This window comes from Megascapheus bottae, chromosome 9 (genome assembly GCF_031878675.1).
Source record: "Megascapheus bottae isolate mThoBot1 chromosome 9, mThoBot2.hap1, whole genome shotgun sequence".
Classification (NCBI taxonomy): domain Eukaryota; kingdom Metazoa; phylum Chordata; class Mammalia; order Rodentia; family Geomyidae; genus Megascapheus; species Megascapheus bottae.
The window spans coordinates 20553232-20579529 of NC_143517.1; the positions used below are offsets into that span (position 1 = coordinate 20553232).

The 26298-nt window shown below is 37.4% G+C and overlaps 1 protein-coding gene across 1 annotated transcript in view; it reads right to left on the bottom strand.

Annotated features, from left to right (window-relative positions):
• Trpa1 (transient receptor potential cation channel subfamily A member 1) overlaps nucleotides 1-25778 on the bottom strand; it is a 43578-nt gene extending 17800 nt beyond the window's left edge. Inside the window, exons 1-16 of the mRNA XM_090338670.1 lie at nucleotides 25677-25778; nucleotides 21311-21470; nucleotides 19376-19551; nucleotides 16656-16763; nucleotides 13245-13353; nucleotides 12956-13101; nucleotides 12267-12403; nucleotides 10153-10201; nucleotides 8316-8415; nucleotides 7139-7239; nucleotides 5705-5874; nucleotides 5448-5612; nucleotides 4567-4681; nucleotides 3076-3242; nucleotides 1535-1628; nucleotides 307-366 (exon numbers count right to left, since the gene is read on the bottom strand). Coding sequence (XP_090194796.1) covers nucleotides 307-366; nucleotides 1535-1628; nucleotides 3076-3242; nucleotides 4567-4681; nucleotides 5448-5612; nucleotides 5705-5874; nucleotides 7139-7239; nucleotides 8316-8415; nucleotides 10153-10201; nucleotides 12267-12403; nucleotides 12956-13101; nucleotides 13245-13353; nucleotides 16656-16763; nucleotides 19376-19551; nucleotides 21311-21470; nucleotides 25677-25778 — 1959 coding nt within the window. The remainder of the gene's footprint in view (nucleotides 1-306; nucleotides 367-1534; nucleotides 1629-3075; nucleotides 3243-4566; nucleotides 4682-5447; nucleotides 5613-5704; nucleotides 5875-7138; nucleotides 7240-8315; nucleotides 8416-10152; nucleotides 10202-12266; nucleotides 12404-12955; nucleotides 13102-13244; nucleotides 13354-16655; nucleotides 16764-19375; nucleotides 19552-21310; nucleotides 21471-25676) is intronic.
• Between the last annotated feature and the right edge of the window lie 520 nt (nucleotides 25779-26298).

A 26298-nucleotide genomic window follows, 5' to 3' on the forward strand; every position in this document is an offset into this window, starting at 1 on the left:
ATCCTAGAGTTTATGGAGCATCTGATCAACCCCATTAACAGGGCTTTGGAGAATTTTAGGCTTTCATCTCCAGAAAAAATGAATCCTAAAGATGATAAATAACACGAAGTGATGCTCTGAAAAACAAAATATTTGTGGAAACCTAGAATGCAAAGAAAACATTTCTTCACAAGTACACAATAAAATATGATAAATGAAACCAAATTATCATAGTAGGTTGTTAAACCTGTAGTAGCAATATTTTTGATATTGCTCCAAGAACTGTAATAAAATAAATTTCTAATTATAATGATAATAAAAACTTACATGATAGTCTTGGCAGGACTTGTCCTCTGTGGAAGGGATCATGCAGAAATCTAAAAGAATCTTTGGGAGAGAAAACAGAGCTGGATATCAAGGCAGCAGATTATCTGAAACGTCCTATTTCTAAAGACCACAAAAGATATTGCCTTTCTATTCCTTTGCTTCTTGTACCTCAGGAAGGTACATTAAAATACATATTATTCATGCATGAAGTGACATAAATATCTCTGTACATTTCAGAAATTTCAGATGGTATAAAGAAAATCATGGTTTGTTTAAGAATGAGCTGCACCTACTCAGTGACTGGTAAGAAATGATTCTAGGGATTCTGCCTACAATGTCATGTCTGTTGGGATTTCTAGAAAATTTGTAGATTATTAAGGATTCCTTTGTTCAGTGGCTTAACATGATAATTTATTGTCTCAATTCAGACCTTTTCCCCCTGCACTGAGATCAGCTACAGGTTTGGTTTGGTCTTCCATATTTCTCAGTCTGGAATAGAAGTTGGGCTTTTGTTTCTTACCTGGGGCTTAATACTGGGAATACTTGACTAACTAGGAGTAGATAGGATGTGGGGGGACTGGTGTTGAAATGGGGAAGGAATATTCTATAGTGGCTACACACAGGAAAGAGTATTTACGGAGCCATTGGACTCCTTGGCTATGTAGAGGCAGATACTGCTGTGGAGCACCTATCTAAGTGATTTTCTTTACCCCAGGTCCAGTGACCCAAATTCCTCCAGGCTTTCCCTTTAGAACCAAGATAGACACAAAGTCCCATATGGCACCTCTCCTATGTTCAGTTCTGGCGCCCAGTGGGACTTGTCATTGTGTGCAACTGCTTTTCCTGTACTTCATCATTCATAGTTATACACAGTGTGAAGACAAAAGTCAGGCCAAGGAGAAGCACTGAAAAAGACCTGCACACCCTCAAGAGGTGTACCTAAAGAGCTAGAGCTTTCCTTCAACTAGCAAGTACCATTTCACAGTCCCTGCCCCAAACTTAGATTGTTTAGGGAACAAACCTGTTTACTATATATTCCCATACATAACTCAATAATTGGAAGGATTCCTAACTGAAACAACTAAATAATTGTTCACTAGCTTCCCATGTAGCTGATGAAAACTTAATGTTCTAGATAAAAGATACTATTAACAGTGATTATCACAATAACTCACTACACTGTATTATATTCCAGCAACACTGAAATAATAAATACATAGGTGCTTACTTTCATGCATTCTGGGAGGTATTCTACCATTTCCATGATTGGACATCTATTGATTAGAGAATTATGAGTAAAAACCTTCAGACATTCATCCCACCTATAAAAAGTAAATATGTAAGCAAATAAGTACGTAAATAGGTAAGTAAATATGTCATTCTTTATCCTTCTTTTCTGAAAAATAGTTGAAATTTTAAAATGATAGGTTTTAGAAAAACTTCAGTTTACTTCTGAAGCAGAATAGACCCATTGATTTTAATATGGACCCAAGATCACTCTACTAATGTAATTCCATTCATGAATTTCCATTAACTAAGAGAAATAAGACATAAGGGAAATTCCAACATAACTATAATAATTACTGCTCTATTTATCTAAATGCCTCCCTAGGAAGTCAGTTTGTTATTTTCTGCTTCTCTTGAAGTCATGAAATGCTAGGTACATTAAAGATGATCCTGTTCAGTGGGGATAGTCACATTCACATACATACCTAGGCCACTTAGTATTTAATAGTTAATTTACACACACATACCCAACCACATTCATACATACTATATATTTAGCTAAATTGCAAAATAATGTAAGTCAAATGCATAAAAAAGTACACAGAACATCACAGAATTTTCCCTTATCCAATGCCACCCAAGTTGATGGGATAAGAAGGTGCTTTTGGTACCATGGAGAAACTAAATCTATAAGGAGAAATAGAGAATAGTGCATTTGTGTCCAAATTCTTATCTATGTGATAGGATTCTGGGTCTAATAACAACCCAGACGAACTTTCTCTTACCAGTAAAATTCATTGGAAATATCTACACTATCAGCAGAAAATTAACTGGTATTTAAAAGAAACCTTGAGACTGTCTATTTTCAGCCTTGAATATGAAATTTCTCCTCCCTGTGTCTGCCATTAGGTGATGTAGAGCTCTTATGCATGTCAGACTATGATGATGCCTCAGGAGTAAAAAAAAAAAAAAAAAACACCCTCTAACTTTATCATAAGACTCCATGCAGCACGGCATAAAAATGACAACCACAAAGCATCACCTGTTAAGGGAAATTTCACTGACTGGTACCAATAACCCTTAAGAAAGAAAGTCGTTCAATCACTTAGGGAGGACATTTTGTGGGTTAGTATGTGGCAAGCCAGTTTAAGAAGGGCAGAGTTAAGTTCACTTGACAATGACCTTGTGGTCTGTATATGCCTGGATTCTTCACATCTCACAAAAGGACTGCCTTGCTATTGTAGATACCAGAGTAAAGATGAATGTGTTTATTGTCCTTCTCTAGGGAAAATAGGATGATGGGAAAGGTGACCCGGATTGAGATGCACTGTATATATTAATAGGAATGCTAAAATGAGGCCCCCTGGTACAGCTAATTGATGTTAATAAGTTTTTTTTCAATAATATATATGGCTGACATTCTAATATGCCGATTAAACACTGAAGCCCTTCCCCAATTTTTTCCTTTCCTATTTATTTCTTCTCTGGCTGTGAATCACTGGGAGAACATTAAGTAGCTGTGGACGGGAGACACACACGTACCTTTTGCTCCTGATGGTGGTGAGAACCACCTCCTTCCTCTTGTTATGAAGTGCAATGTGCAAGAAGGAGGCCTGCTGTTTATTCAACAGGATATCTGCATTATGGTTCAGCAAGAGCGCCACAGCTTTGGCATGCCCCTCCTGCGCCGCAAAGTGGAGCGCAGTGTTCTTTTAGAGAGAACAAGGCATACAACGTTGGAATGAAAATGTGGTATATATACACAATGGAATTCTAAACTTATCAGCAAGACTGAGATTGTACCTTTAGTCAGGAAATGGAAAGACTTGGGAAAAAAATCGTATATTAAGCAAAGTAAGCCCAACCCAAAGAAACATAGGCTGCATGGTTTCCCTTACTACACACACACACACACACACACACACACACACACACACACACACACTTGGGCATGATAAATTATACAGGACTCAGACCTTCCCATAGTGAGATCAAAGGAGGATATTCTTAGAAGAGGATCACAAAGGTTCAATAGCTATGGCTACAATCAAAATAAATAATAGAAATTAATTCTACAAAATGGAAACAAAAAGTTTTATGTTGTTTTGCTTCTTTCTTTTCTTTTCTTCTTTGTTAGTGGTTTTTATTTGTATATCTTTTGGGTTGCAGAGAAAGGGTTGGACAAAGGGTGAAGAGATGCAGCAGTGATACTAGACACACTACATTGAAAATGAACTGTAGGAACAGGGAAGAGGAATGTCAAGTGAGAGAAACTGGGAGGAAACAAGGGAAGAGGTGACACTGCATAAAAAGGAATAAGTCATGATCTAACTTAAGTACATATAACTCCTCTGTATATCATCTTTACAATAACAACTTCAGTAAAAGAAAAATTGGGACAATGGCAAATCATTGTCTTCTGGCATTTTGGAATTGCTCTAAGGAAATGATCAACAGACTTAACTATTCAATATCCAAATGCATCAATTTAAGATGAATACGCAATCATCGCACTTTGAAATAATGTTTATTATTCCAATATGGTATATGTGTGTGTGTGTGTAAGGTTGCAACTTGGCTGTCTTGCAATGAGAAGAGATCCTAAACACAGACAAGAGTGACTTTCTAGGTCTGTCATTTCATGAACTATGTACATTTCAATACCCTTCAAAGAGGGAGGGCGTTCACAAGACCATAAAGGCCAGTCTTTCAAATCAATAGACTTCAAAACAACACAACTTTGTAAATTCCCAATCCTGCTCTCTCTATTCCGGGTTCACCAGGGTGTGGTGAAAACTTTGTCAAGTCTAATGGGCCTGGCAGGGTCTGTGTGACCACGACAGGTAGCCTCCTTGTGTGTTCCCATTTCTGTTTCCCTGTTGCTCTATGCCTTGTCATGAAGTCTGCTGTAGAAAGCCCAACAAAAAGCTAGAGGTAGGACTGGAAAGCAAGAGAGCTAACAGCTACCATGAAGGCTTCCTTACGATCTTGGAATCAAGATTATGAATTTGGTAAGAGAAATAGAGTACCTACCCCCTCCTCATCGAGCCGATCTGTGCACTTCAAATTGGTATCCAAAATGACCTTCATGGTCTGAGTGTACCCACCCACGGAAGCATGATGCAAAGCCGTCCAGCCATTGTGGTCACTGTTGAGAGAGTTGAGAAAGGACCTGTGCTCACACTATACAGATGAAATGTGGCACAGGCAATCACTCTGCTCATGGTCCTTGGGTTAGATGACAAAATGGGCACCATTGAGATCTAGTAACTCGATGTTTAGTGCATCTATCTATCAATAGGATGATCTAAACATGTATTTTAGTTAGAAGATTCAAACATAGAGAACATAGACAACATTATCAAATGTTTGAGGATGAAGAAAATGACTATACATTTGTGTTGCAGAAGGCTGTGATGTACTAATGAATATTATTTTCAACTTTGTTGCATTGTTACATTAGACATTGGGACAACATTGTCCCCCAACAGTAGCATTCACTTTTATGGTTAATATCTACTGTTAATAATAACATGGTAATAATATCTTTTTTGGAGGGTGGAAGGTGTGGTTCTAGAGCTTTATCTCAGGGCCTGGGAGCTATCCCTGAGCTTTTTTTAGCTCCAGGCTACAGCTCCAACAATTGAGTCACAGTTCCACTTCCAGCTTTTAGGTGGTTAAATGGAGATAAGTCTCATAGACTTTCCTCTTGAGGCTGGTTTTTGAACCACAGTCTTCATATTTCAGTCTCCTGAGTAGCTAGGCACTGCCAGTAGTGAAATTCACTTTTAATAATTGAAAACTCCCATATATTTTCAGAATAAGATGGGCAGAAATGTTTAGGGAGATATAAACTTTGATAGCATAATTAAAATACAGAAAAGGGCAGCCCATAATACTCCATGTGTCCTCACCTGAGAAATAATGCTCCTTTTTTCAGGAGAAGTTGTACCACTTTATCATGCCCATTCTTTGCAGCCAGGTGGAGAGGGGTCATCCCGTGGAGATCCCCCTCGTTCAACAGCCTCGTGTCACTTATGTCTTGCAGGAGCCTCTGACACGTGTTGATCCGCCCATAACTTGAAAGATAGTAAGTTTATGTATTTTCAAAGTCAATATTACAGGGGAGAAGGACATATTCATATATCCTCATACGGAGACTGGCTTTTACCTGGCTGCGAAGTGCAGGGGGGATTTCTTATCTTTGTTTTTTGAATGAATAGACACGTTGAAACCCAGTAGGTTATTTACGGAGACGGGGACCCCCTGTCTGCATGCATAATGGAGAGGGGTACACCCTTCATTGTCTTCATCCATCACCAGCTCCTTAATATGCTGCATCTATGGGGAAATGAATATTCTTTATGGAGCTCTATTATGCCAATCTAGCATTTTTAAAATTTTTTTTATATTTTTATTGTAATTAATAAAAGGGTTACATGATATTTGCCAGATAGAAGGTACATTAATTCACATATATTGATACCCTTTCACATGTCTTGGTCCCCATTACCCTCCTCTCCACAATCTAGCATTTTTTGAACTATGCTGCAACACAGAATTTTCTAATAAGGGTCAATTTGTATTCCTGAAGGACAAACCTACAAACTACCTAAAGGATAGAATGATAAAGTAAGTAAAGGTAAAATATCATGCTCTCTCTAAAATGCACATTACTCTACAAAAGGCTCTGAGAAATTCTGAAGGCGGGGAAAGTACCTAAACAGCATTTTCTAAATGTGCACAGCCATACTTTTCCTTTATTTCCTAACATGTTCTGTTGGGAAAAAATGAATGTGAATATTAAAACTAGGCTTCTTTGGTCTCTTATAGTACATTAAACAAAACAAAGAAGGACAAATGAGTAGCTAAGTCAAGTTACTAGTCATTTGTTAACTTTGCTAAAATGTTCAAGGACAGGTATTTTTGACTGATTATCAAAGAAAGTCACTGTATAAAAATTCTATGACATACACACCCTCAGCCTAATTTTAATTATGTGATTATCTATAGAGATTCCCTTCTTGAATACTTGTTTATTATATGTGTCATTTGAAATATGATGTAAAAATCAATGTTAATAAATTTTTAATGAAAAATTCTATTTTTCTTTTAAAATAGCAAATTTCCCATACACCCAGCAGCCCCTCTGTGGATCTAATGAGTATAACAAATACAAATTCAGAGATACTGCTTTCAGTCCGAAATCAGTGAGTCAACTATATCAAATAGATTCTTAATTGCTGGTGGAATATTGTTAATTAACCGGCATACCTGACTTTTTCACTGATACGGAATTCATAACAAGGAAGGACTGAAGGAAACATGACTAATTAAAATATATCATCATTATAGATGTATAGTTTCACCAATCCTTTGTCACATCAAAAACCAAATATCAAGCTCAATGAATTTTTCATCACCACCATCAACATCATTACCACCACCATAATGTAGATATAACGTATGCTCAAATGCAGCATTTTTTGTTTTAAAACAGTTTGAGATCCCTGAATCAATTCTCATATCAGTAAAAGCTCATAATAAAACCAGCTTACTCCCTAAAGAACACAGCTTAGTATATGAAAATCCACAGACACTCTACCTGCATAAACTCAGGTTGTACATTTTTTAATCCATAAGGTTGTTGTACTGTCAAATGTAAAAAGTTTCGCCCAAGATGATCTTTTATATCTACCTTGGCACCTACAAAAAAGAAAGAAATGTAAATTGGAATTCTTAATATTTATTGAAAGCATGGCTTATGGTAAATTTTCAACTTGATACTTTGACTAAAAATTTTCCAACCTTTAAGTTACAGACAACTTTGGATGGGAAAACTAAGTATTTAAAAATACGGTGTGTGTGTGTGTGTGTGTGTGTGTGTGTGTGTGTGTGTGTGTGTGTGTATGTGTGTGTGTGTGTGTGAGAGAGAGAGAGAGAGAAAGAGAAAGAGAGAGAAAAAAAGAGGAGAAATTATGTGATATATTAAAGTATTATATAAAGCCCTAACTTAAAAACATGTTTTAGTGCTATTATAAAGGTGATGTATGAAGGGGTAACAATTATATAATATAGGTAAAGAGGACATTTCTTTTTGGAAAATATCACTCCTAACCCTGACTTTTGAAACATGTAATATGAACATGGAGTAATTAGAAGATGAAAAAACGAAAGAAAGAAAGAATGGAAGAAAGAAAGAAAGAAAGAAAAGAAAACCAAGCATGGTGGATCATCCCTGTAATCCTAGCTACTCAGAAGGTTGAGTTCTAAGGTTCATGGTTCAAAGTCACCCTGGGCACTAAAGCCCAGGAGTGGGGAAGGGGAGGGACTGGAGAGGAGAGAGGAGGAGATGGATGGATGGAAAGATGAAGGGTGGGGAGACAAAGTAGAGTGAGGAGGCAGGGCTCAGAAGAGTTGGAACCAGCTCTGGTCTTTGTTCTGACAGCAGCAAGTTAGAGGACATAATGGTGATGGTTATAGCACTGTTACCACAGAGGACCAACTCAGTTACAGAAAGAAGATATAATGTTCAGCAAACCCCTGGAGTGTAACTATTGCCTATGAAATGTTATCTACCGCTCTTCTGAAATTGTCTTTTAAGTATTGCTCCTTTACTGGCCATGGGAAATGTTCTGTTCTCATGCACAACAGATGAAACTCAATTCTTCATATATTAATGTTGCATATAGCACACATTTTCTATCTCATCACACATAGAAATACAAATAAATGAATACATATTGTTTATTTCAAAGTTGTGGCTTGCTCCATCTTTGTACCTTTAGAGAGTAGCAGATTCACAATATTCCAAGATGCAGAGGCTGTTGCTAAGATCAGAGGAGAGCGTCCTTCTGAATCAGTGATGTTGATATCTGCTCCCTGAGACAAAGTAAGTCACCAAAGAGATACACACACATCGATCAGCCTGCACTGAGACCTTCAACTAGTGCAAATCCACTGACATGCAGTGTCTGCATTATGGCTGTGACTCAAGCACATGACTACGCACTGCATGATGTAAAATGTCCCTCTATTCCTTACACCAGAATACCAGAAATCAAGACTTTTAAAAATAATTTTGATGCTGGAATTCTTCTCATATGTTCGGCATTTAACTGCCATCTTGCAATAGATCTATTGCTTCCTAAACCCAAAAGGTAACACTCTAACTTAGAAACTAAGAAAGTATTTTAAATGAAATTATCAGCTGCATGTGTGAATTTTACATCAGCTGACACAGATAAACTGAAATTACTAAGGTGAGGTTTTTTGGTTGTTTTCTCTTTTGGCTCAGTTGTTACCTGAGAAAATTTTTATTTAAAGGCCAGACTCGGTGGCACATGCTTGTCTTCACACTTACTCAAAGATCAGAGACTGAGAAAACCATGGTTTGTGAAATCCCCGTTAGTGAGACTCCATTTTAACAAACAAAGTGGGTATGATGCCTCACCTCATCATTATCAGCTCTGTGAGAGGTATATGTTTCATCGTCTAAGACTATCCAAGGAAAAAAAGGAAAAAAAGGCACTGTCTGAAAAACAACTAAAAAGGTAAAAAGGGCTAGAGTACTTGCCTGACAATTGTGAGTCCCTGAGTTCAAATCTGACCACCACCATTTTGTAAATTAAAGATTTTATAAATATTATATTGCTACAATGATAATGTTTCCTAGAACAAGAAACAAACAAACAAACAAAGCCTTTCAGAATTTCCTGTAAGCAAGACTATATTTTGGATAGGGTAGGTAACCCGGAAATTTAAATGCTATTTACACTGCTCATTCAGGAGCCAGTTGACATAGGTGACTGGCTGTTGGCTTCCCTCTGAGAGCTTCTGCTGTCAGGGGCGGGTCTGCCACAGTTCTCTTGCTAGGGGAGGGGACAGATGGCTGCATTTGCAGGAAACCATGTGTGACACAAAACCATGATGTTTGCTGAGGCCTTCTAGGATTCTTCTAATAAGCATCACAATTTCTGTAGCTTCTACTGACGACACAGTTGTGCTATATACACGTGAAACTGTTTCTGGCTGTGATGGAGGACTTATAAAGGTTCTCATACATGTATCTATTTACAGAGCTTATAAAATTTTAAATCAAAACCTGACTGCTCACTTTTCTTCGAGTACAAAAGACCTCACGCTTCCATTTGCAAGAAATCCTCCATCAGTTTTCTCAATGCCTTTGTTTTTCCTGGCTTGACAAGTGGTAGTGAGGGATGGGGCTAAAATTTGAAGGCTACTTAAGCTGAAAGTCTGTGTTTGCCTCAAGCCATGGATGCGGAAGAAGGAAGCGTGGAATTCCTTAAGGCCTGTCCTCCCATGAAAACTTGGGTGTCAAAAGGCCTCTCATTGCAATGGCCAATTAAACTCTAAGCAGGAAAGTATTGATGGGAACAACAGAATGTACACTTCGTAAAAAGCACGGCCATGATGCAGCCCTACAAAACACACCTTAGTTGCCAATGTGTCAGTCATCCTTCTGGAGCCCTATCTTTGTTGCCATGTGAGAAACTAATAGGCGGTTTAATTTTGAAAATCAAGATTATATACTTAGAAAATGACTTTTCCACTACAAATAATAATAAATAAAAGTACAATTATTGGTTGAATAGTTACCACTGAAATTAAGTAGTCTGCTAGCTCATGGTGATCAAATAATGAGGCTCTGCAAAAAGAAAATTGAGATAATATGGTGTCAATATAGGAAACAAAAATATTGTATCAGAACACGTTCTTAACTGCACTTGCAATAATATGATACAATGTTAATGATTAGTAGTCATTCAGACTATACCATTGGTTCTGATTAACATCTTTTCAAAGTAATGGTAATAGGAGAAAATAAAATTCAAGCAAGATACACCTAAAATTTACCACTGGAACTCAATAAACCCCACCTTGAGGGGTGTTTAGTTACAAAAGCTAACAAGATGGCTTTAGCTTCTCTGAATGTTTATGAGGCTCAAAACTAATGGAGAGAGTTAAAGTCACAGTCAGTTATATGGGTAATTAGTAAAGCAAACAAAGCAGCATTGTAATACATGCTAAAACCATCCTTTATTGGGAAAATATCATTTCTATGTTCCTTTTGCAAACTTTATCAGCTCTTCCTGGCTCTTTATTTTTAAGGATTTGAGAATCAGATTTCTGATTTTTACCAAAAAACTCACAAGAGGTTATTTTTCTGGATAAAAATATTAATTATATTTAGAAATTTTAGGATTTGAAATATTAGTTCTCCATTTTTCTAAAGCAACTCCTTCTTAAGCATATTCACATATTTAAGATTGTGTTCAAAAGGTTCATTTTAACTATACTCAAGTCACTGGATTTCCACAATGACTAACATTAGAATCAAAGAGTTCTAAAATATTCTGATACTCATACACAATCTGAGGATCTTCATTGGCAGAGGAACTTCATAAACAATTATATGATTTGATTACATAGCAATTTGAGAATCCCTAGTCTAAATGTTCTCAAAACTCACTAACTCTGCCTGTATTTATATATGCAAGCTTGTTTGCCTGATCCTCTGTTATAATATATGCATATACTTATCTTGATAACTGATAGTTCCTTCCTTTTAGCTTTTGAAAGTCTTTATTTTAAAATTCTTTTCAGATTATTATCTTTCTGTTTCATTTGAAGTAAGTAAGTCTTTTGGTGGTTTGGTGATGGTGATGTGTAATTCGGCAACTTTATTTAATAAGTTTTCTTTAATGTCATGAAAGTTGCTTGCAAATTTCTCAGAAGTAGAAACTCCTTTTTAATCCATGAATATTTCATAGTGGTAAATGCATAATCATTCTCATACCCCACTGTAGAAGCCATCTTACATTTTAGCTGGAGTTTCTTTTTCCCTTGGGAGCACTGTGGAATTTCTTGTCCAGTTACCTACTATTGATTGGTGAGCTCTTTTCTGATATTCCGTGCTTCAAGTCTACTTACAAGTCTGTGGCATATGTGTGTTTTATGATGTGTTAGAAAAAGATAAAGAGACAGAGAGAGACAAAGAGACACGGAGACACAAGGAAGAAGAAGAGAGGAGAGAGTGAGGGGAGAGCAAGAAAGAAACTGAGGAAGAATGAGACAGACACCATGCACTTCTTTCACTTACAAGAAGCAGATTAACACTTGCCTTCTCCCCAAATTTCCAAGCTATGCCTCCTGCTCCTGTCCCAGCATGAACACTACTATACTTTCAGGCACTTTCCTTCTTATATTTCTTTTGAACTGAGAATAAATATATCACCTAGGGAGATTTTTCTAAAGCTACATATTTGGAAAATATCTGTCCATATTTGTCAGGGGCGGTAGAAGAGATGGGTGGGTTTGTTCACATGACCCCGCTTCATTGTCTTACTAAACATGGGGAAGACCCTCAGGATGAAACAGGTTAAAAATGGCTTCGAAGGCCATGTGTGTTGGCTTTCCTTAGCAAGTAGGAAGTAGCTCAAGAATCCAGAATACACCACTGGAAATTCTATGCAGTGAAAATCAGTTCTGAAATAAGAAAAATCGGAAGTATAGAAAAATCTGAAGATTCCAAATATTTTAAAAAAGAAAAGAAAAAATCTGAAGATTCCAGTTGAACCATGGGGCTTTGGCTATCTGCTATTTTCTCATGGGCTAATACTTTTAGCATTTTTTTCAGACCTCCTTGCTAAATTTGTGAATAATTTAGCACATGAAGACTAAACATGCAGACTGAGAAGTAGGGGACTTGCCTGTGCAACAGGGTCTCATGATTTCCATCAACAGCGTTAACAATGTCACTGCTACCAGAATAGGAAGAGATCATCATTTTCACAATCTCTGTGGCTCCTTGAGTTGCGGCAAAATGAAGGGCCATGCACTTTCCATTCTACAAACAAGTTTGATAGCAGTCAGTGTTTACATCTCAGATGAGGATATAACTTACAGTTTTTATGGGAAACATGTTGTCCAACAAAATCCCAGACACTGACAGGAAAAGATCCTGCAGTCACTCATAACTGAGTCTGGGTGTCACTCAGTTCTCCCATATACATATCCTAAGATATTAGTTAGATGCTCCAAAACTAAAATATATTGTCTTCAGAATAGAATTATAACCAAAGATGTTGATGATTGGCCTTCAGAGTTCCTGCTTGCCAATGATTTATTATTGCATTTGAGGGTACACTTTGACTGATCTAGTGGCAGGTAAGCTATTTAGGGCCTTTACTGCATCTGCATCTGTAATTGTTTTAGATACATTGAAATTTATGAATATAAAAATCAGGAGACTGTGCTTTTACATGAACAGAAGGAACTTGTATCTACTTTCCTCTATAATGCATTTCCAATTCACAGTATAAAGAAGCTGCAATGCATCTCGAGAAATAATTTGCGATGGTTCTGAAGTAAGAATGTCCTGCGAAGCATGGACAGTTACCTCCTGCAGGTCGATGTGTGCACCGTTGTCCAGACACATTTTAATCATTTCCAGGTCACCACTTTGAACTGCCAGGTGGAGTGGGCTGGCTTTCTTGTTATTCACAAAATTTATCTGAGACTCCCGGCTGTATCCACAATGCTCACCTTTAGAAGGAAGTATAATTTGAAATGAATGTTTCAATAAATAGTAAGACTTTATAAGGGAATTTAAACTTGTGTGAAAGACTATGTGATGAGTCTATTAACTACTTCTCGAATGAAGAACATCTAAGAAAGTGTCCACTCACCAAACTTTAATATTAGTTCCATGCAGTTTTTGGCACCTGAAAATGCTGCTTGATGCACAGGAAAATCTCCCCACTTATTTGACTTACAGAGCTTCGCCCCTTTCCTTAACTGCAGAAAAGATAAAGACAAGTCACGGGCATGGATTAAACACCAAATTACAAGAGTGAATGCGTATTTCTGTGCCATTCTTAGAATGTTTTATTTCCCAGTGCCACAATAAAAACATAGGAACTTCCTACTACTACAGAAATCTAGGGAAGACAGTAATTTCAGCAATAGGCTAGATTTCTCATTACACTTTCATTATAACTTTTAAAGCTGAAGTAACACCATGACTTAAAAATATCAACCTTGATACCTCACTAACCTCAACATAGTTTAATAGAACATACATGAGTAGTGTTTTTTTAAAGAATATCATGACCTCCATACTCTGTCACAATTTCTTATGAAAATAAAGGGATATTTTTCAGATTTTTCCTTCATTTACTTGAAGTTAATAAAAACTGCATAAACAAAAAATGAAGATTAATAATACATTAACATGTATAAAAATAAGAAAACCAGTTCTTTTCACTAGTAAAGGTTCTTTACTATACAAAAGTTAGAATCAGAATACATCAATTTATTTGAGCCAATCATTTTGAAGTACTATTTTGTTGTTTTTTTATTATATTTTATTTTTCATTTATTTTTTATTGTAATTAATAAAAGGGTTACATTATATTCACCAGATAGAAGGTGCATTACTTGACATACATTGATACCCTTTCTCATGTCTTGGTCCCCATTTCTCTCCCCCAACCCCTGCCTCTCATCTTGTTTTCCCCCCTTCCTTATCCTACTTCAAATAACCAAATACACATATATACAATATATCAGATAATCAGGTGAAATACTGTAACAATATGGGATAACCAAGGGACAGCAAAAGAGATGAGAGATAACATAGTACATTAAGGAGAACAATCACTCATTATATGGCTTTTGTTTCTATATCTTGGAGGTCCTTTCATTTAGCCTCGTACTATATGGCCTTATGTATCTAGGTTTTGTTCTATTGTAAATCTCTGCTAGGAGAGCCCAAGGTTTCTACTGATTAGGACAAATGAGGGAAACCATTGAGCCTAAGTTCCTTTGAGTCTGGCTTACTTCACTTAAGTGAAGTGTTATCTCTCATCTCTTTTGCTGTCCCTTGGTTATCTCATATTGTTACAGTATCCCACTTTGTTACCTGATATATCAGATATATTTGTATTTGGTTATTTGAAATTGGATAGGGCTGACGTACTATTTTCTATAACAGACTTCAGTTTTAAGTACCTTTCATCATTATAAGATTTTGAAAATAAATTCTTAACAATCTTGACCCTGAGAGCCAGGATCAACATATGTGTGTGTTTAACATATGTGTACACTTCTGTATAATTTTGTGTACTCAAAGATGGAATATCTGCCTCAAAAGTATTGTTAAAGAATACATTGTTGAAAACCTAGATACATAAGGCCATATAGTATGACACTAAATGAAAGGGACTCCAGGATATAGAAACAAAAGCCATATAACAAGTGATTGTTGTCCTTAATGTACTATGTTATCTACCATCTCTTTTGCTGTCCCTTGGTTATTTCATATTGTTACAGTATTTCACTTGTTATTTGATATATTTGACATATGCATATTTGGTTATTTGAAATTGGATAGGGAAGGGTGGAAAACAAAATGAGGAGCGGGGATAGGGTAAGGGAAATGAGGACCAAGACATGAGAAAGGGTATCAATGTATGTGAAGTAATGCACCCTCTATCTGGTGAATATAATGTAACCCTTCTATTAATTACAATAAAAACATATGGAAAAAAAGAATACATTGTTGAGCAAATTCTTTATAAAATAATGTCATCATACAGTATACACATACATATTTAAAATAAGATCTTAAATAAATGCATGCTCATATATATGCATATATACAATTGTGTAAATATATATACATATGTGCTTATATATGTATATATGATTGTCCAATTATTTTACATTCTTGGTTGGAGTGTTAGCTATTTTCATTCTGCTTATTTTTTATAGCATTTTATTTTTAGTTCAATTATATCAGCTTGTAGGCTACATATTCAGGTCTATCTAATGAATATATTGACATATATTTGTACATACAACTACAGATAAACAGTTTTTAAATGCTTTCATTTCATTTCCTCACTTTTTGGCACGTTGAAGAAGCAAAATGAATGGTAAGAGTAGGGAAAACTCAGTGTAATTCCTTAGAAAGGCTAACTCAGAGTTCAACAAAATAAATGCCAGAAAGGGGGAAATTGGAAACAGGAGTGGAGAGGACAGAGGTAGATGAATAAAGAGAGGAACAAGAGAAAATAAAGTCATAAAATTCCTGTAATATCAAGAAAATCAATGGGTTGGGAGGGATGAAGTCTTGAGAATGTTAAAAGGGGTGACTTTGGACATGATGAATTATATTCATAGATTGCTTTGCTGAATAGCAATTCCTTTGTAAACTACTTAAAATACAATAAAAGTAGATAATAAATACAGACACTGCTCTGAATAGTATGCAAATGATTAAAGAATATTTGAAAGGAAGCTATTGACTGGAATTCTAGGAGTTCATTAAAAGAATAAATACCAGGAGCAAAGGAAGTCACCAAATCAGAATTTCCATCTCAAATCTTTCTGAACCTTCAGGAAGCTTTTCCAGAGAGTAGTTAGCTCTAAATACTAAGGACTGTGGTCAAAATCTTTAGCCATTTGAAAACTATAACAATAATGCTGGATTAGGAGTTAGAATGGCTTTTATTCCTTTTGGCCTTAATATTATGAGTCAAATAATTCTTTTCATTTGACTATTTGGAGACTCAGAATTAAATGTCCTTTATCAATATACAGGCTATTACACTTTGCATTTTGTATTTTAGCCTAAGCCTTAATTTCATCTTAATTTTTCCTGCCTATACTTCCTTTACTTCAGTTTTCTCACATCTTTGTGATCCATTGTTTCAACATGATTCACATGCACTGTATTCAATGTCAAGTTCATTTAGGATGTAAAAATATAGACATAGATAAAAAATGTATAGAAGTGGCCAGCCACCGGTAGCTCATACCTGTAATTCTAGCTATTCAGGAGGCTGAGATCTGAGGATTGCAGTTCAAAGCCAGCCCAGGCACAAAAGTCTGTGAGACTCTTATCTCCAATTAACCACCAGAAAAATAGAAGTGGTGCTATGGTGCATGTAGTAGAGCATTAGCCTTGAGCTAAAGAGCTCAGGGACAGTGCCCAGGCCCAGAGTTCTATTTGCATAATCAAAATTTTTAAAAGTACAGAACTAAGATTTTAAGCCAATTTTCTATGTAAAGAAATAGCAAACTATCACACAAACCAAAATTTGCAGTGCTTCACAATTATCTTTGGCACATGTGATCAATACAGCTGTGTTTCCATTTTCTCCTTCCAAATTAATATTAGTAGTGCTGTGCTCAGCTAAGACCTACAAGAGAGAAGAACAATTGTCAAGAAGCTAATTTCCAGATCTCCAAATCAGAATTTGTTTTCCCTAGAATCTAAGCTCTCAGATGCTGAAGACTGTCTTTTTCTGCTTTAACTTTGTCTAAAACAAACTTATATACAATGGGTATGCAAAGAAATTAACAAAAATGGATAAAGTAATTGTAACATCACATCAATTAAGACAATTTTATGTGGTCATATACACATAGCTGCTCAGACTTTCTGATCTGAATATCATCCTGTGGTGTCCGTGTGTGACTGTCTAAAGACACGTATAATTTACCACATCTCACTGCATTTCATTGTTTAACATATAGTGTATTTGCTTTACAGTCACATTCTAGTTATCACAGGTGAGAGAAACCATGCAGCCTATGTTTCTTTGGGTCTGGTTTACTTTGCTTAATATAATTTTTTCTAAGTCTTTTCATTTTCTTAATAATGGTACAATATCAGTCTTTCTGATGGATGAGTAGAATTCCATTGCATGCATATATATATATTATATATATATATATATATTTAACATTTTCTTCATCAATTCATCCACTAAGGAACAGCTGGGTTGATTCCATATCTTGGCTATGGTAAATAATGATGAAATGAATATGATTGTGCTGTAGCTTTAATGTAGCTTCATTTGTGGTCAATGGACAGATACCCAAGATTGGGGTTTCTAGATCATAGGGGAAACGCTGTTTATAGTCTTTGAGAAACCTCCATACTGCTTTCCATAGTGGTTAAAATGTTTACATCCCAACCAACAAGGTAGTACAGCAGCTATAGAATCACATATATTTTAAAAAACTTTTAGAAAGCTATGCTTATCATAGTACAGTAACTATACCCTAACAAATGCTACATATCTATGATCTATAGTTTTAAAAGGGTTAAAAGAAGAATAATCTTATAAACATTGAAAGGTGCTTTTACATGTGATACTAGAGCTTATTATGCTCTATCTTCTAGGAGAGCAATGAAAGTATATAAATTCATTCATAACTGGACATGTCTGGAAAGCTGAAAGGCACTCTTCTGGAGATCCCTGCAATAGGAACCCAGAAAGGGCAAATAAATGGATACTTAGAGCCTCCGTCCCAAGAACAAATGCCATCAAGATAAAAGATCACTGACTAATTTCCAGTGCAATGGGCCTTTTAGAATAGGGTACTACCTATGTATTGTCCATGTAAGAATGTGAGGTAATACATGGATTTTTCTTTTTTACTTTACAATCATATAGGCAATTGTGAAAAAGGCTCAGAAAAGACTGGTAGATATTGTCTAAATTGTCAAGGGTTAGTGGATACAGGCCAGCCCCATGGGCCTATGTAGAGAAACAAGCTATAGCAACTTCCCATCCTAAGTAAAACTCCATCTACTTCCTCTTGAAGGGCTGAGAGAAAATTTTTTGTGCTAAAGGGAAATGGCTCACTTTGCTTATTTATACTCAATCAGTTTTGGGCAAGGCTTAGCACAATAGCAAAATCATCACTACCAAGATTATTTCCATAGGAAAGCATATTGAAAGTTACAAATAGATTACATTAGAAACAAACTTGAAAACATAATTCACTTGTAAATAGTGTCCTTTGTTAAGGAAGTTTGTGTGTTATCTAGTGCAACCATGAGTTATAGTTGAAAAGTCAGGGACTAAATCTAATTCTTGCCTGTTGGGCATTCGCCAGTATTTCCTTTCTCAGAAAAATTCACACACAACTTTTGAAATAAGAAAATTTCCCAATGTTATCTATATATCTTCTGCTAGCCTGTATTCTGACAGATCACTCCCACAAAAACAGCACAACAAAATGATATTTTCTATCTTTGCAGAGGTACTCACCACTTTCCTACACAGAATCATTAACTCAATGAAATTAAGAGCAAAAAGCCTGATCTTAGGAACTTAAAAAAAGACACGTTTCTAATATTAGGCAAGTTATTTAATTCTCTCTGCCTTGTTTTGTTCAGCTGTGAAAAAGAGATATTAATAGACTCGATTTATAGATGTTTGTAAGGAGAATTTAACAAGTACAGAAAGATTATCTTTAAAAGATGTGGGAGTAAAATGAGCACCTGGCTCACATCTATAGACCTAGCTACTCAGGAGGCTGACATCTAAAAATTCCTGTTTAAAGCCAGACCAGGCAGGAAATTTCATGAGATTTTTTATCTTGAAATAACCACCAAAGAGCCAGATGTAGCTCAAATGGCAGAGCATCACATTTGAGAAAAAAAAAAAAAAGATAAGTGACAGGGCCTCAGCCCTGAGTTCCTGAGTTCAAGCCTCAGTACCAGCATATATATATATATATATACACACACATATACATATACATATATATATGTGTGTGTGTGTGTGTGTGTGTGTGTGTGTGTGTGTGTAATAAGCTAAAACTATTTTTAAAACACCATCATCATCACTACCATTATCACCATCACCAGTTGTTAAGAGTAAACATTACTAATTATCACCTTTCATTTGCCCTGGAAGTTTAGGTTGGCCAATATGGATCTGGAGAGGGAGAACCAGCTATGGGCACTAACCCCTTTCTAACAGTCAGGCCCACAGAAGTGGGCTAGAAAACTCACCTTGGTGATCTCATTATGCATTCCCTGCACGGCTATGTGAAGAGGAGCCATCATGTTGCTGTTTCGGAGGTTTGGATTTGCTCCTTGGCTGAGAAGAAACTTCACACTCTCAACTTGGTTGTTCTCTGCAGCCCAGTGCAAAGGGGTGTTTCCATAATCGTCCATTGAATTCAGCACTGCGAGAAATGATCAAGTGTTTTGTTTTAATTCCATCAAGTATCCCCAACATGCCTGCACACTTTAGATCTCAGTGCCAAGTATAATCAATTGCATCTTCTTTATGAGAAATTGAAATACAGTTTAGTTGGGCACCAGTGGCTCACAGCTATAATCCTAACTATCTCGAAGACAGACCTAAGAATCACAGTTTGAAGCCAGCCAGGCACAAAAAGTCTATGAGCCACTTAAATACTAAGTAACCATTAAAGTGGAGCTGTGCTCAAGTATCAGTGCTCACCTGTGCACAAAAGAGCACAGGTATAGTGCCCAGGCCCTGAGTTCAAGCCCCAATACCAGCACACATGTTAAAACAATACCATAGTTTCAGTTCTCAAGAAACATCTGATTGGAATGTTTAGGTATTAGAGAAACATTTTGGAACCGTGTCACTGATCTTGTAAACTGAGAGAAATCCACAAGAAATAGATACATCTATGGCTACATGTTTTCATCTATTTGTGAATTTGGGGGCTGTGATAAAATATTAAGATCATAGAAGAGCAGATATTGTATTCCTAGGACATCTATGCAGTACCGAGTAACTGTGATTTCACTCAGCCATCTATAATCCTTCCGTCTGAGCAAGCTGGAGCCCACATCAAGCACTATAGTTCCATACTTTCATTTAATAACTTGAATATGACTTCATACTTACTACTTTTCACACTTCATGTCTACAAAGTTCATTAAGGCTATTGTACTCTTACAAGTGATCTCTTTGTACCAGTAATCTTTGTCATTTGTCAGTCACAATGTCTTCTTCCTGGCTTGGGCATCATTCCTCTTGTCCACCTGTTTCTTTTCCATCCCAATATTCCTCTACTATTTGTCTCTAAATTTTGGACCTCAGGCCTTCACTGCTTTTGTTAGCGATGAATGGCCTCCTAAAGCACATTTCTCACTCTCATCTACTTCCTATGCAATAATAGCCCTGGGAATGAGGGGATTCCTTTCCTTAGGTCTGGCTGTCTATTGTGTATTTCCAAGGGGTGATCCCTTAAGCTATCTAAACACACTCTGACCAAATCTCCTTAACCACTGACCCACACTTTGTTACTAGTTGGTTTTAGGCCTCCTTCCTGCAATGGTTGGTTTATACTACTAACTGCAAACATTTCAAAGTCAGCTACAACTCCAAAGCAGTCACTCTTCAGATTCACACCTAACATGCATCACATGCATCATCATGACAGTGCATGTACACATATCCTGAATCTCTCTCTTGCCCTTATTTCAGTCATGTGACTCTGATGGGTGGAGTTTCATTTTCCCTTTACGCTAAAATGAAGAAAACAGTGTCTTACTGTGTATCCTGTTCTGGCCTCAAACTTGCCGTCCTCCTACTCCCCACTCCCAAATACTGGCGTTACAATCATCTGCCACATTCAATTTTGAACTGGCCTTCTAACACTTTTTCACAGTATTGACGAGGTTCTATTATAAAGTTTTTATACACATCACTGTTTCAATTGCTGTGGCATACACTGCTTCATTGTCTAATGTTGGGTTTCCCTGGCTAGGAGAGAGAGGATGTCATATCTTAGAAGGCATTATTTGAGGAACACTCAAATGTAGGGAAATTCACACTCAAGTGAGATAGTCTGGCTCTTTGTGTTCTGGCACTAATGTATACTTCAGGATCTCATCATCCTCTTGTTCTTAATAGATCTAAGGGAATGATAAATATGCGGAACCCTCAAAGTACCATTTAGTTACCTTCACAAGAAGAGCCACCAATGATCATCTTCATCAACTCAACTTGACCTTCTGCCGCAGCATGATGCAAAGGGGAGATATTCTCCTCATCATCTTTGTTGTATTTCCTTAGGTTCCTCGTGCAGTTTCGCAATATACATGTACTTTTTTCAAAATCCACCTATAGGTATAGAAAAACATGTTACTATAAGCAAACATTGGCAAATTCTATAAAGTAACAAACTCTATAGCTTTAAAAACTTTACTAGAAGCTAGGTATCAGTGGTTCATGCCTGTAATTGTAGTTACTCAGGAAGCTGAAATCTGAGAATACCAGTTTGAAGCCAGCTCAGGCAGGAAAGTGTGTGAGAGTCAAATTAATCAGCAAAAAGACAGAAGTGGAGTTGTGCCTCTACCAGTAGAGTGCTAACTTTGAGCAAGAATGCTGCTCAATAACACTCCAATCTCAGTATTCAAAACTATTGCGTTCACAATAAATATTTTTCTTGAAGAATGCAAAATACTTACAGATAGAAAGTAAACCAAATGTGTAAACATTGATACCATGTTAAATAATGTTCTTTTCCTGATCATAAGTTTGCAGACATGCTTACCTACGACAGAAAAGGTAAAAATACAAATTTGAACTGCAGACTGGTTTCCCAAACCCAAGAAGAAGCCAAACGTTGACATATTCCTGACTGCTTCCTCTGGAAGTCCAGCAATTCCAACCCTGTGTTGTGCTGTGTTGCTCTGATTGTTTGCATGAGGTTCTTCATTTTCACGAAGGACCTCTGATACTTTGACTTGTTCCCCATCCTCAGCTTTCTCAGCTTTCCACATCCCACCTCCTCCTGCTGATAGCACAAGAGACCATCCTTTGCTCACAACTCTCTCACATTCTCCCTAGTCTACTATGGACTCTTCCATACTCAACAAGATGTGGGCTTATAGAACACTAACAGTTATAGGAATTGCTGTGTTCTCTCTTCTTTTAAGACTGTTAAACATTTTAATTTCTAATATGATAAATACTAGGAGCTAGAACTCAACACAAAAAGGCATTTATTGGGATGCTACATATTGTTTAAGTTTTATGAGATTCTGTGAGTTAGGAAAATAAATTTGAGAAACCTTGTTGTCCTTTCATGTTCTCTTATCTATAAAACTATATTCAATATTTACTACATATTTGTACATTTAATTTTTATGTTATTTCCATAGGTGTAAACATTTTTTAGAGAGAGAAAAGGAAGGGAAGGACAAAGAAAAGAGATCTTTGAGATTTACAGAAAGCAGGAGAAGCCACATAGTATGGTAGAAATTCTAGAAGCTTAGGCCCAGCCATAAAAAAATAGGCACTGTACTTATACAGTACTGCACAAGTAAAAATGATTTCTCAGTGTGCCTTTCAGATTTGTAAATATGAGACCAAACAAAGTTTCCCTAAAATTAAAAAAAATATTTTCTATTTTTAGTGCACAATTTAAAAAAATCTGTGTGCACATGTGCGTGCATGCACACTGATACTGGGGCTTGAACTCAGGGCCTGGGCACTGTCTCTGAGCTTTTTCACTCAAGGTCAGCACTCTACAACTTTGAGACACAGCACCACTTCTGGATTTCTGGTAATTAATTGGAGATAAGAGTTTTCTGGAAAAGGCAATGTCCAGGTCTTATCAGTCGGGTCAGCCTGGTCCACGTTTTTTAGGTTCAGATGCTCCCAAGAGCTATGGAAGTCTTGAGAAGAAAATAGCATCTAAACACTTCAGCCTCTCAGCCTCAGGTCAGAACCTGATACCTGGTGAGGCTTCGAAGAGATTCATTAGAGAAAATTTATAGGTAAGCAAGCCTATGACATCACACATAGACAAATGATATATGCTCAGTGGTAATATTGCTGGGTCACCAGGTTCTATGGGATTCTTAGCTACAGGATTACGTCCATATATAAGACAGCATCACTTTTACAGAAGTGGGTTTTAATCTCTTTACCTTTGAAAGATCAAATTCATTTTCCTAAAGACATAGTAGAGCAGAAAGAAAGGAAAACTAAGGAGACAGACTAGAGAAAAGGCTTAAATGCTAAAGTATTCACTCCCTTGAAAGAGTTATAGAATAGGGCAAAAGCCATCTGTTTCATAGTTGTTCTGCCCGTGTTCAGTGATATCTCAACTTTGTTAATATCCCTGAATGGGTATGTATGTGTTGATGAATATATGTTTTAAGCCTAGAGAAGTCTGTGGAATTCAAAACTCTCCACAGAACTGAGTCTGCTAACTGAGATTTTTATACAATGATCTAGAATTACTTTAGCTAATAAAATAACATATCAAAAGTCATTAATCTATAAGCCATCATAAGACATTTTCCATTGGTTTTCTGGCTTATATTTTGTTTTTCAGATACAGCTCTTAGTATCCTAGGCTGACTTCCAACTTCCATGTAGCCCTCCTGCCTCAGTGGTAGTGCTGAGATTACAAGTACACCCCACATGCACTGGACTAATGTAGGGCCTAAAGGATCCTACATAAAATAATGCAAATGACTCCAATTGATTTAATCAATACCACTAAATAAGACATTGGAGCTGGAGGTATGGCACACGTGGTAACACACTTGTGTACTAGGTCTTGAATTCAAGCCCTAGTACCTCAAAAAACAACATCAGCAACAGTAAAATTAAATAATTGAAGTCTAAAGAAAGTATTGAAACTGAGTCACAGAAATGCTTCAGCAAATCATGATTGGTTTTGTTTAAACTTTTTTTTTGTACACTAAGTTAATTCCAAAAACATCCTAAAATACATGCATGATTTAGTTCTTTGAGGCAATGTTATTAGGTTAATATTAAGGAGGGAGAAAATCTGGTGGTAAATCTTGATAAGCAAAGAAATTCCTTTTTGCAGACCTGGTTTGTGGGTTTGTATGATTTACTACACATCTCTAACTCACACATGAGTCACAGTTGTGTCAAGTCATTGCAATTATTTTGCAATGGCAATTTCTACACAAAATCAAGTTGTACATACCCCGTGACTGCTATTATGTCAGCAGACAGAACTACTTACAAATACATGTAATCCTAGACAGGAAGTGGAGGCTTATAGGATCCAAATTCAAAGCTAGCCTAGAAAAAAAAATGCCTAAAAGACCCCATCTCCAGTTAGTCATCAAAGACCTGGGCTGGACACTTGGCTCAAATGGTAGGGCAATGGTGATGAGCAAGAAAGCAGAGTGAAAGAGAAAGGGGGGGCAGGGAGAGAGGGGAAGGGAGAGGGAAAGGGAGAGAGAAAGGAGGAGGGAAGGAAGGAAGGAATAGAAAGAAAGAAAGAAAGAAAGAAAGAAAGAAAGAAAGAAAGAAAGAAAGGAAGGAAGGAAGAAGAGGAAAGTAGAAAGAGAGACAGAGATAGGGAGGAGAAAGGGAAATAATGATAACAAAAGCACAAAAATACCAGTAGAAGGACTGAGAAGCTTCATCTTTATTTACAGCAAAACAAGCAAGCAACCTAAGTGTCTATCCATGTAAAAGTAGTTAAATATAGCATGGTCCACTCTGATGATGATTATTCTGGAACTACTAAAGAAGAACAAGGTAAACATCAAAGTGCTGTTTTGGAAGTGTCTAAACACATTTAATGAGTACATCCAAATGCATATCTATGACTTCATATTTTTGTTAAACACGTATGAATATGGGTCTATTTGGGTAGGCTTTTTTTCCCTTGAAAAATACATAAAACTGTCAACATGATTCCACTGTGAGTTTGTGCTGGGGTTTGCAAAGTCACAGTTTGTGACAACTTGCTCTTTCAAAAGGGATGGCTTCTGGAGGAAACCTCATGGGCTTTCTGAGAATCCAGCAGCCTTTGCCTCTCCCACCCTCACACTGGAGTAGCAGCTGGTTCTGCCTTGGGTCTCCTCTGCCATGGCCTTTCTGATACCCTTCACTTCTGCCTTGCCTCTGTTTCCAGAGTCTGGAGGGTACCACACACCCGGGGCAGTGTCTCTCCATTAGACAGGAATGGGTCACCCCAATGCACCATGGGGCTGTCTGGTTCTCAACGAAAAATCTACAAAAACTGTCTATGCCAAACAGCACAAACTCCCAAACTTCTGATTCTAAGGCAGCTGCCTAGATAGCTGTTACTCACCCACTAGCAAGAACAAGCTAAGCCCACAAGCAAACACACAGAAAGGACCCAACAGGCACACTGGTTGGGACACGCACTTCCATGGGGCCTGCACCCCTAAGTGAGCATCCCTTTGCCCTTGGCCTTGCTTGCTGGTGCAGGTTTTCTCATCCCAAAGCTGCTGCGCCCAGGGAAACCCCGCGCTGCCCTCCTCCCTGCCCACACTCAGAAGCCCGATAAATAGCCCCAGGTACCTTAAAAGAGTTGTCCAGCTCGCCCCCCACACCTTGGTAGACAACGCCCTGGGGCTCCTTCTTCTCTGTGGGTCGCAGCATCTTTCTCAGACTGCACTTCATTGACTCCACCTGGACGCCGCCACCAGGTGTGGGTGCTCCCTCCCCGGGGAGGGAGCGCGCACGCGCCGTCAGCCAGGTGTCTGTGACTGGGACCCGAGTGCCACCGTGGATGGAATCCCCAGCTGCCCGCAGAAAACCGCGCTAAACCCGGGAGATCTTCTGAAAGGAGCCCTCGGGTCTGCGCTACTTGTAGTGCTAGGAGCAGGCGGGGCGCAGGAGGAGGCAGAGACGCAGCCAGGGCTTGGGCTTGGGCCCAGGGCTCGCCCCTTTTGAGAATGGAGGGACTGCAGGAGTTGAAGCGGATTCCTGAATCTGGGAGTGTGTGGGGCAAGTAAGTGGGAGAGGGGAGGGGAGAGGATACATCTGGTTACATGGTGGGGGGAGGGAGAGAGATTGCATTAGTTTATAAATCTTTAAGTAGCTGTACAAAGGGGTTACAGTACATCTTGATCGGTTATCATCCTTTCCATTATTCTACGTGGAGGGAAGTTTGACGATTTTGTTTTTCCAACAAAACTCC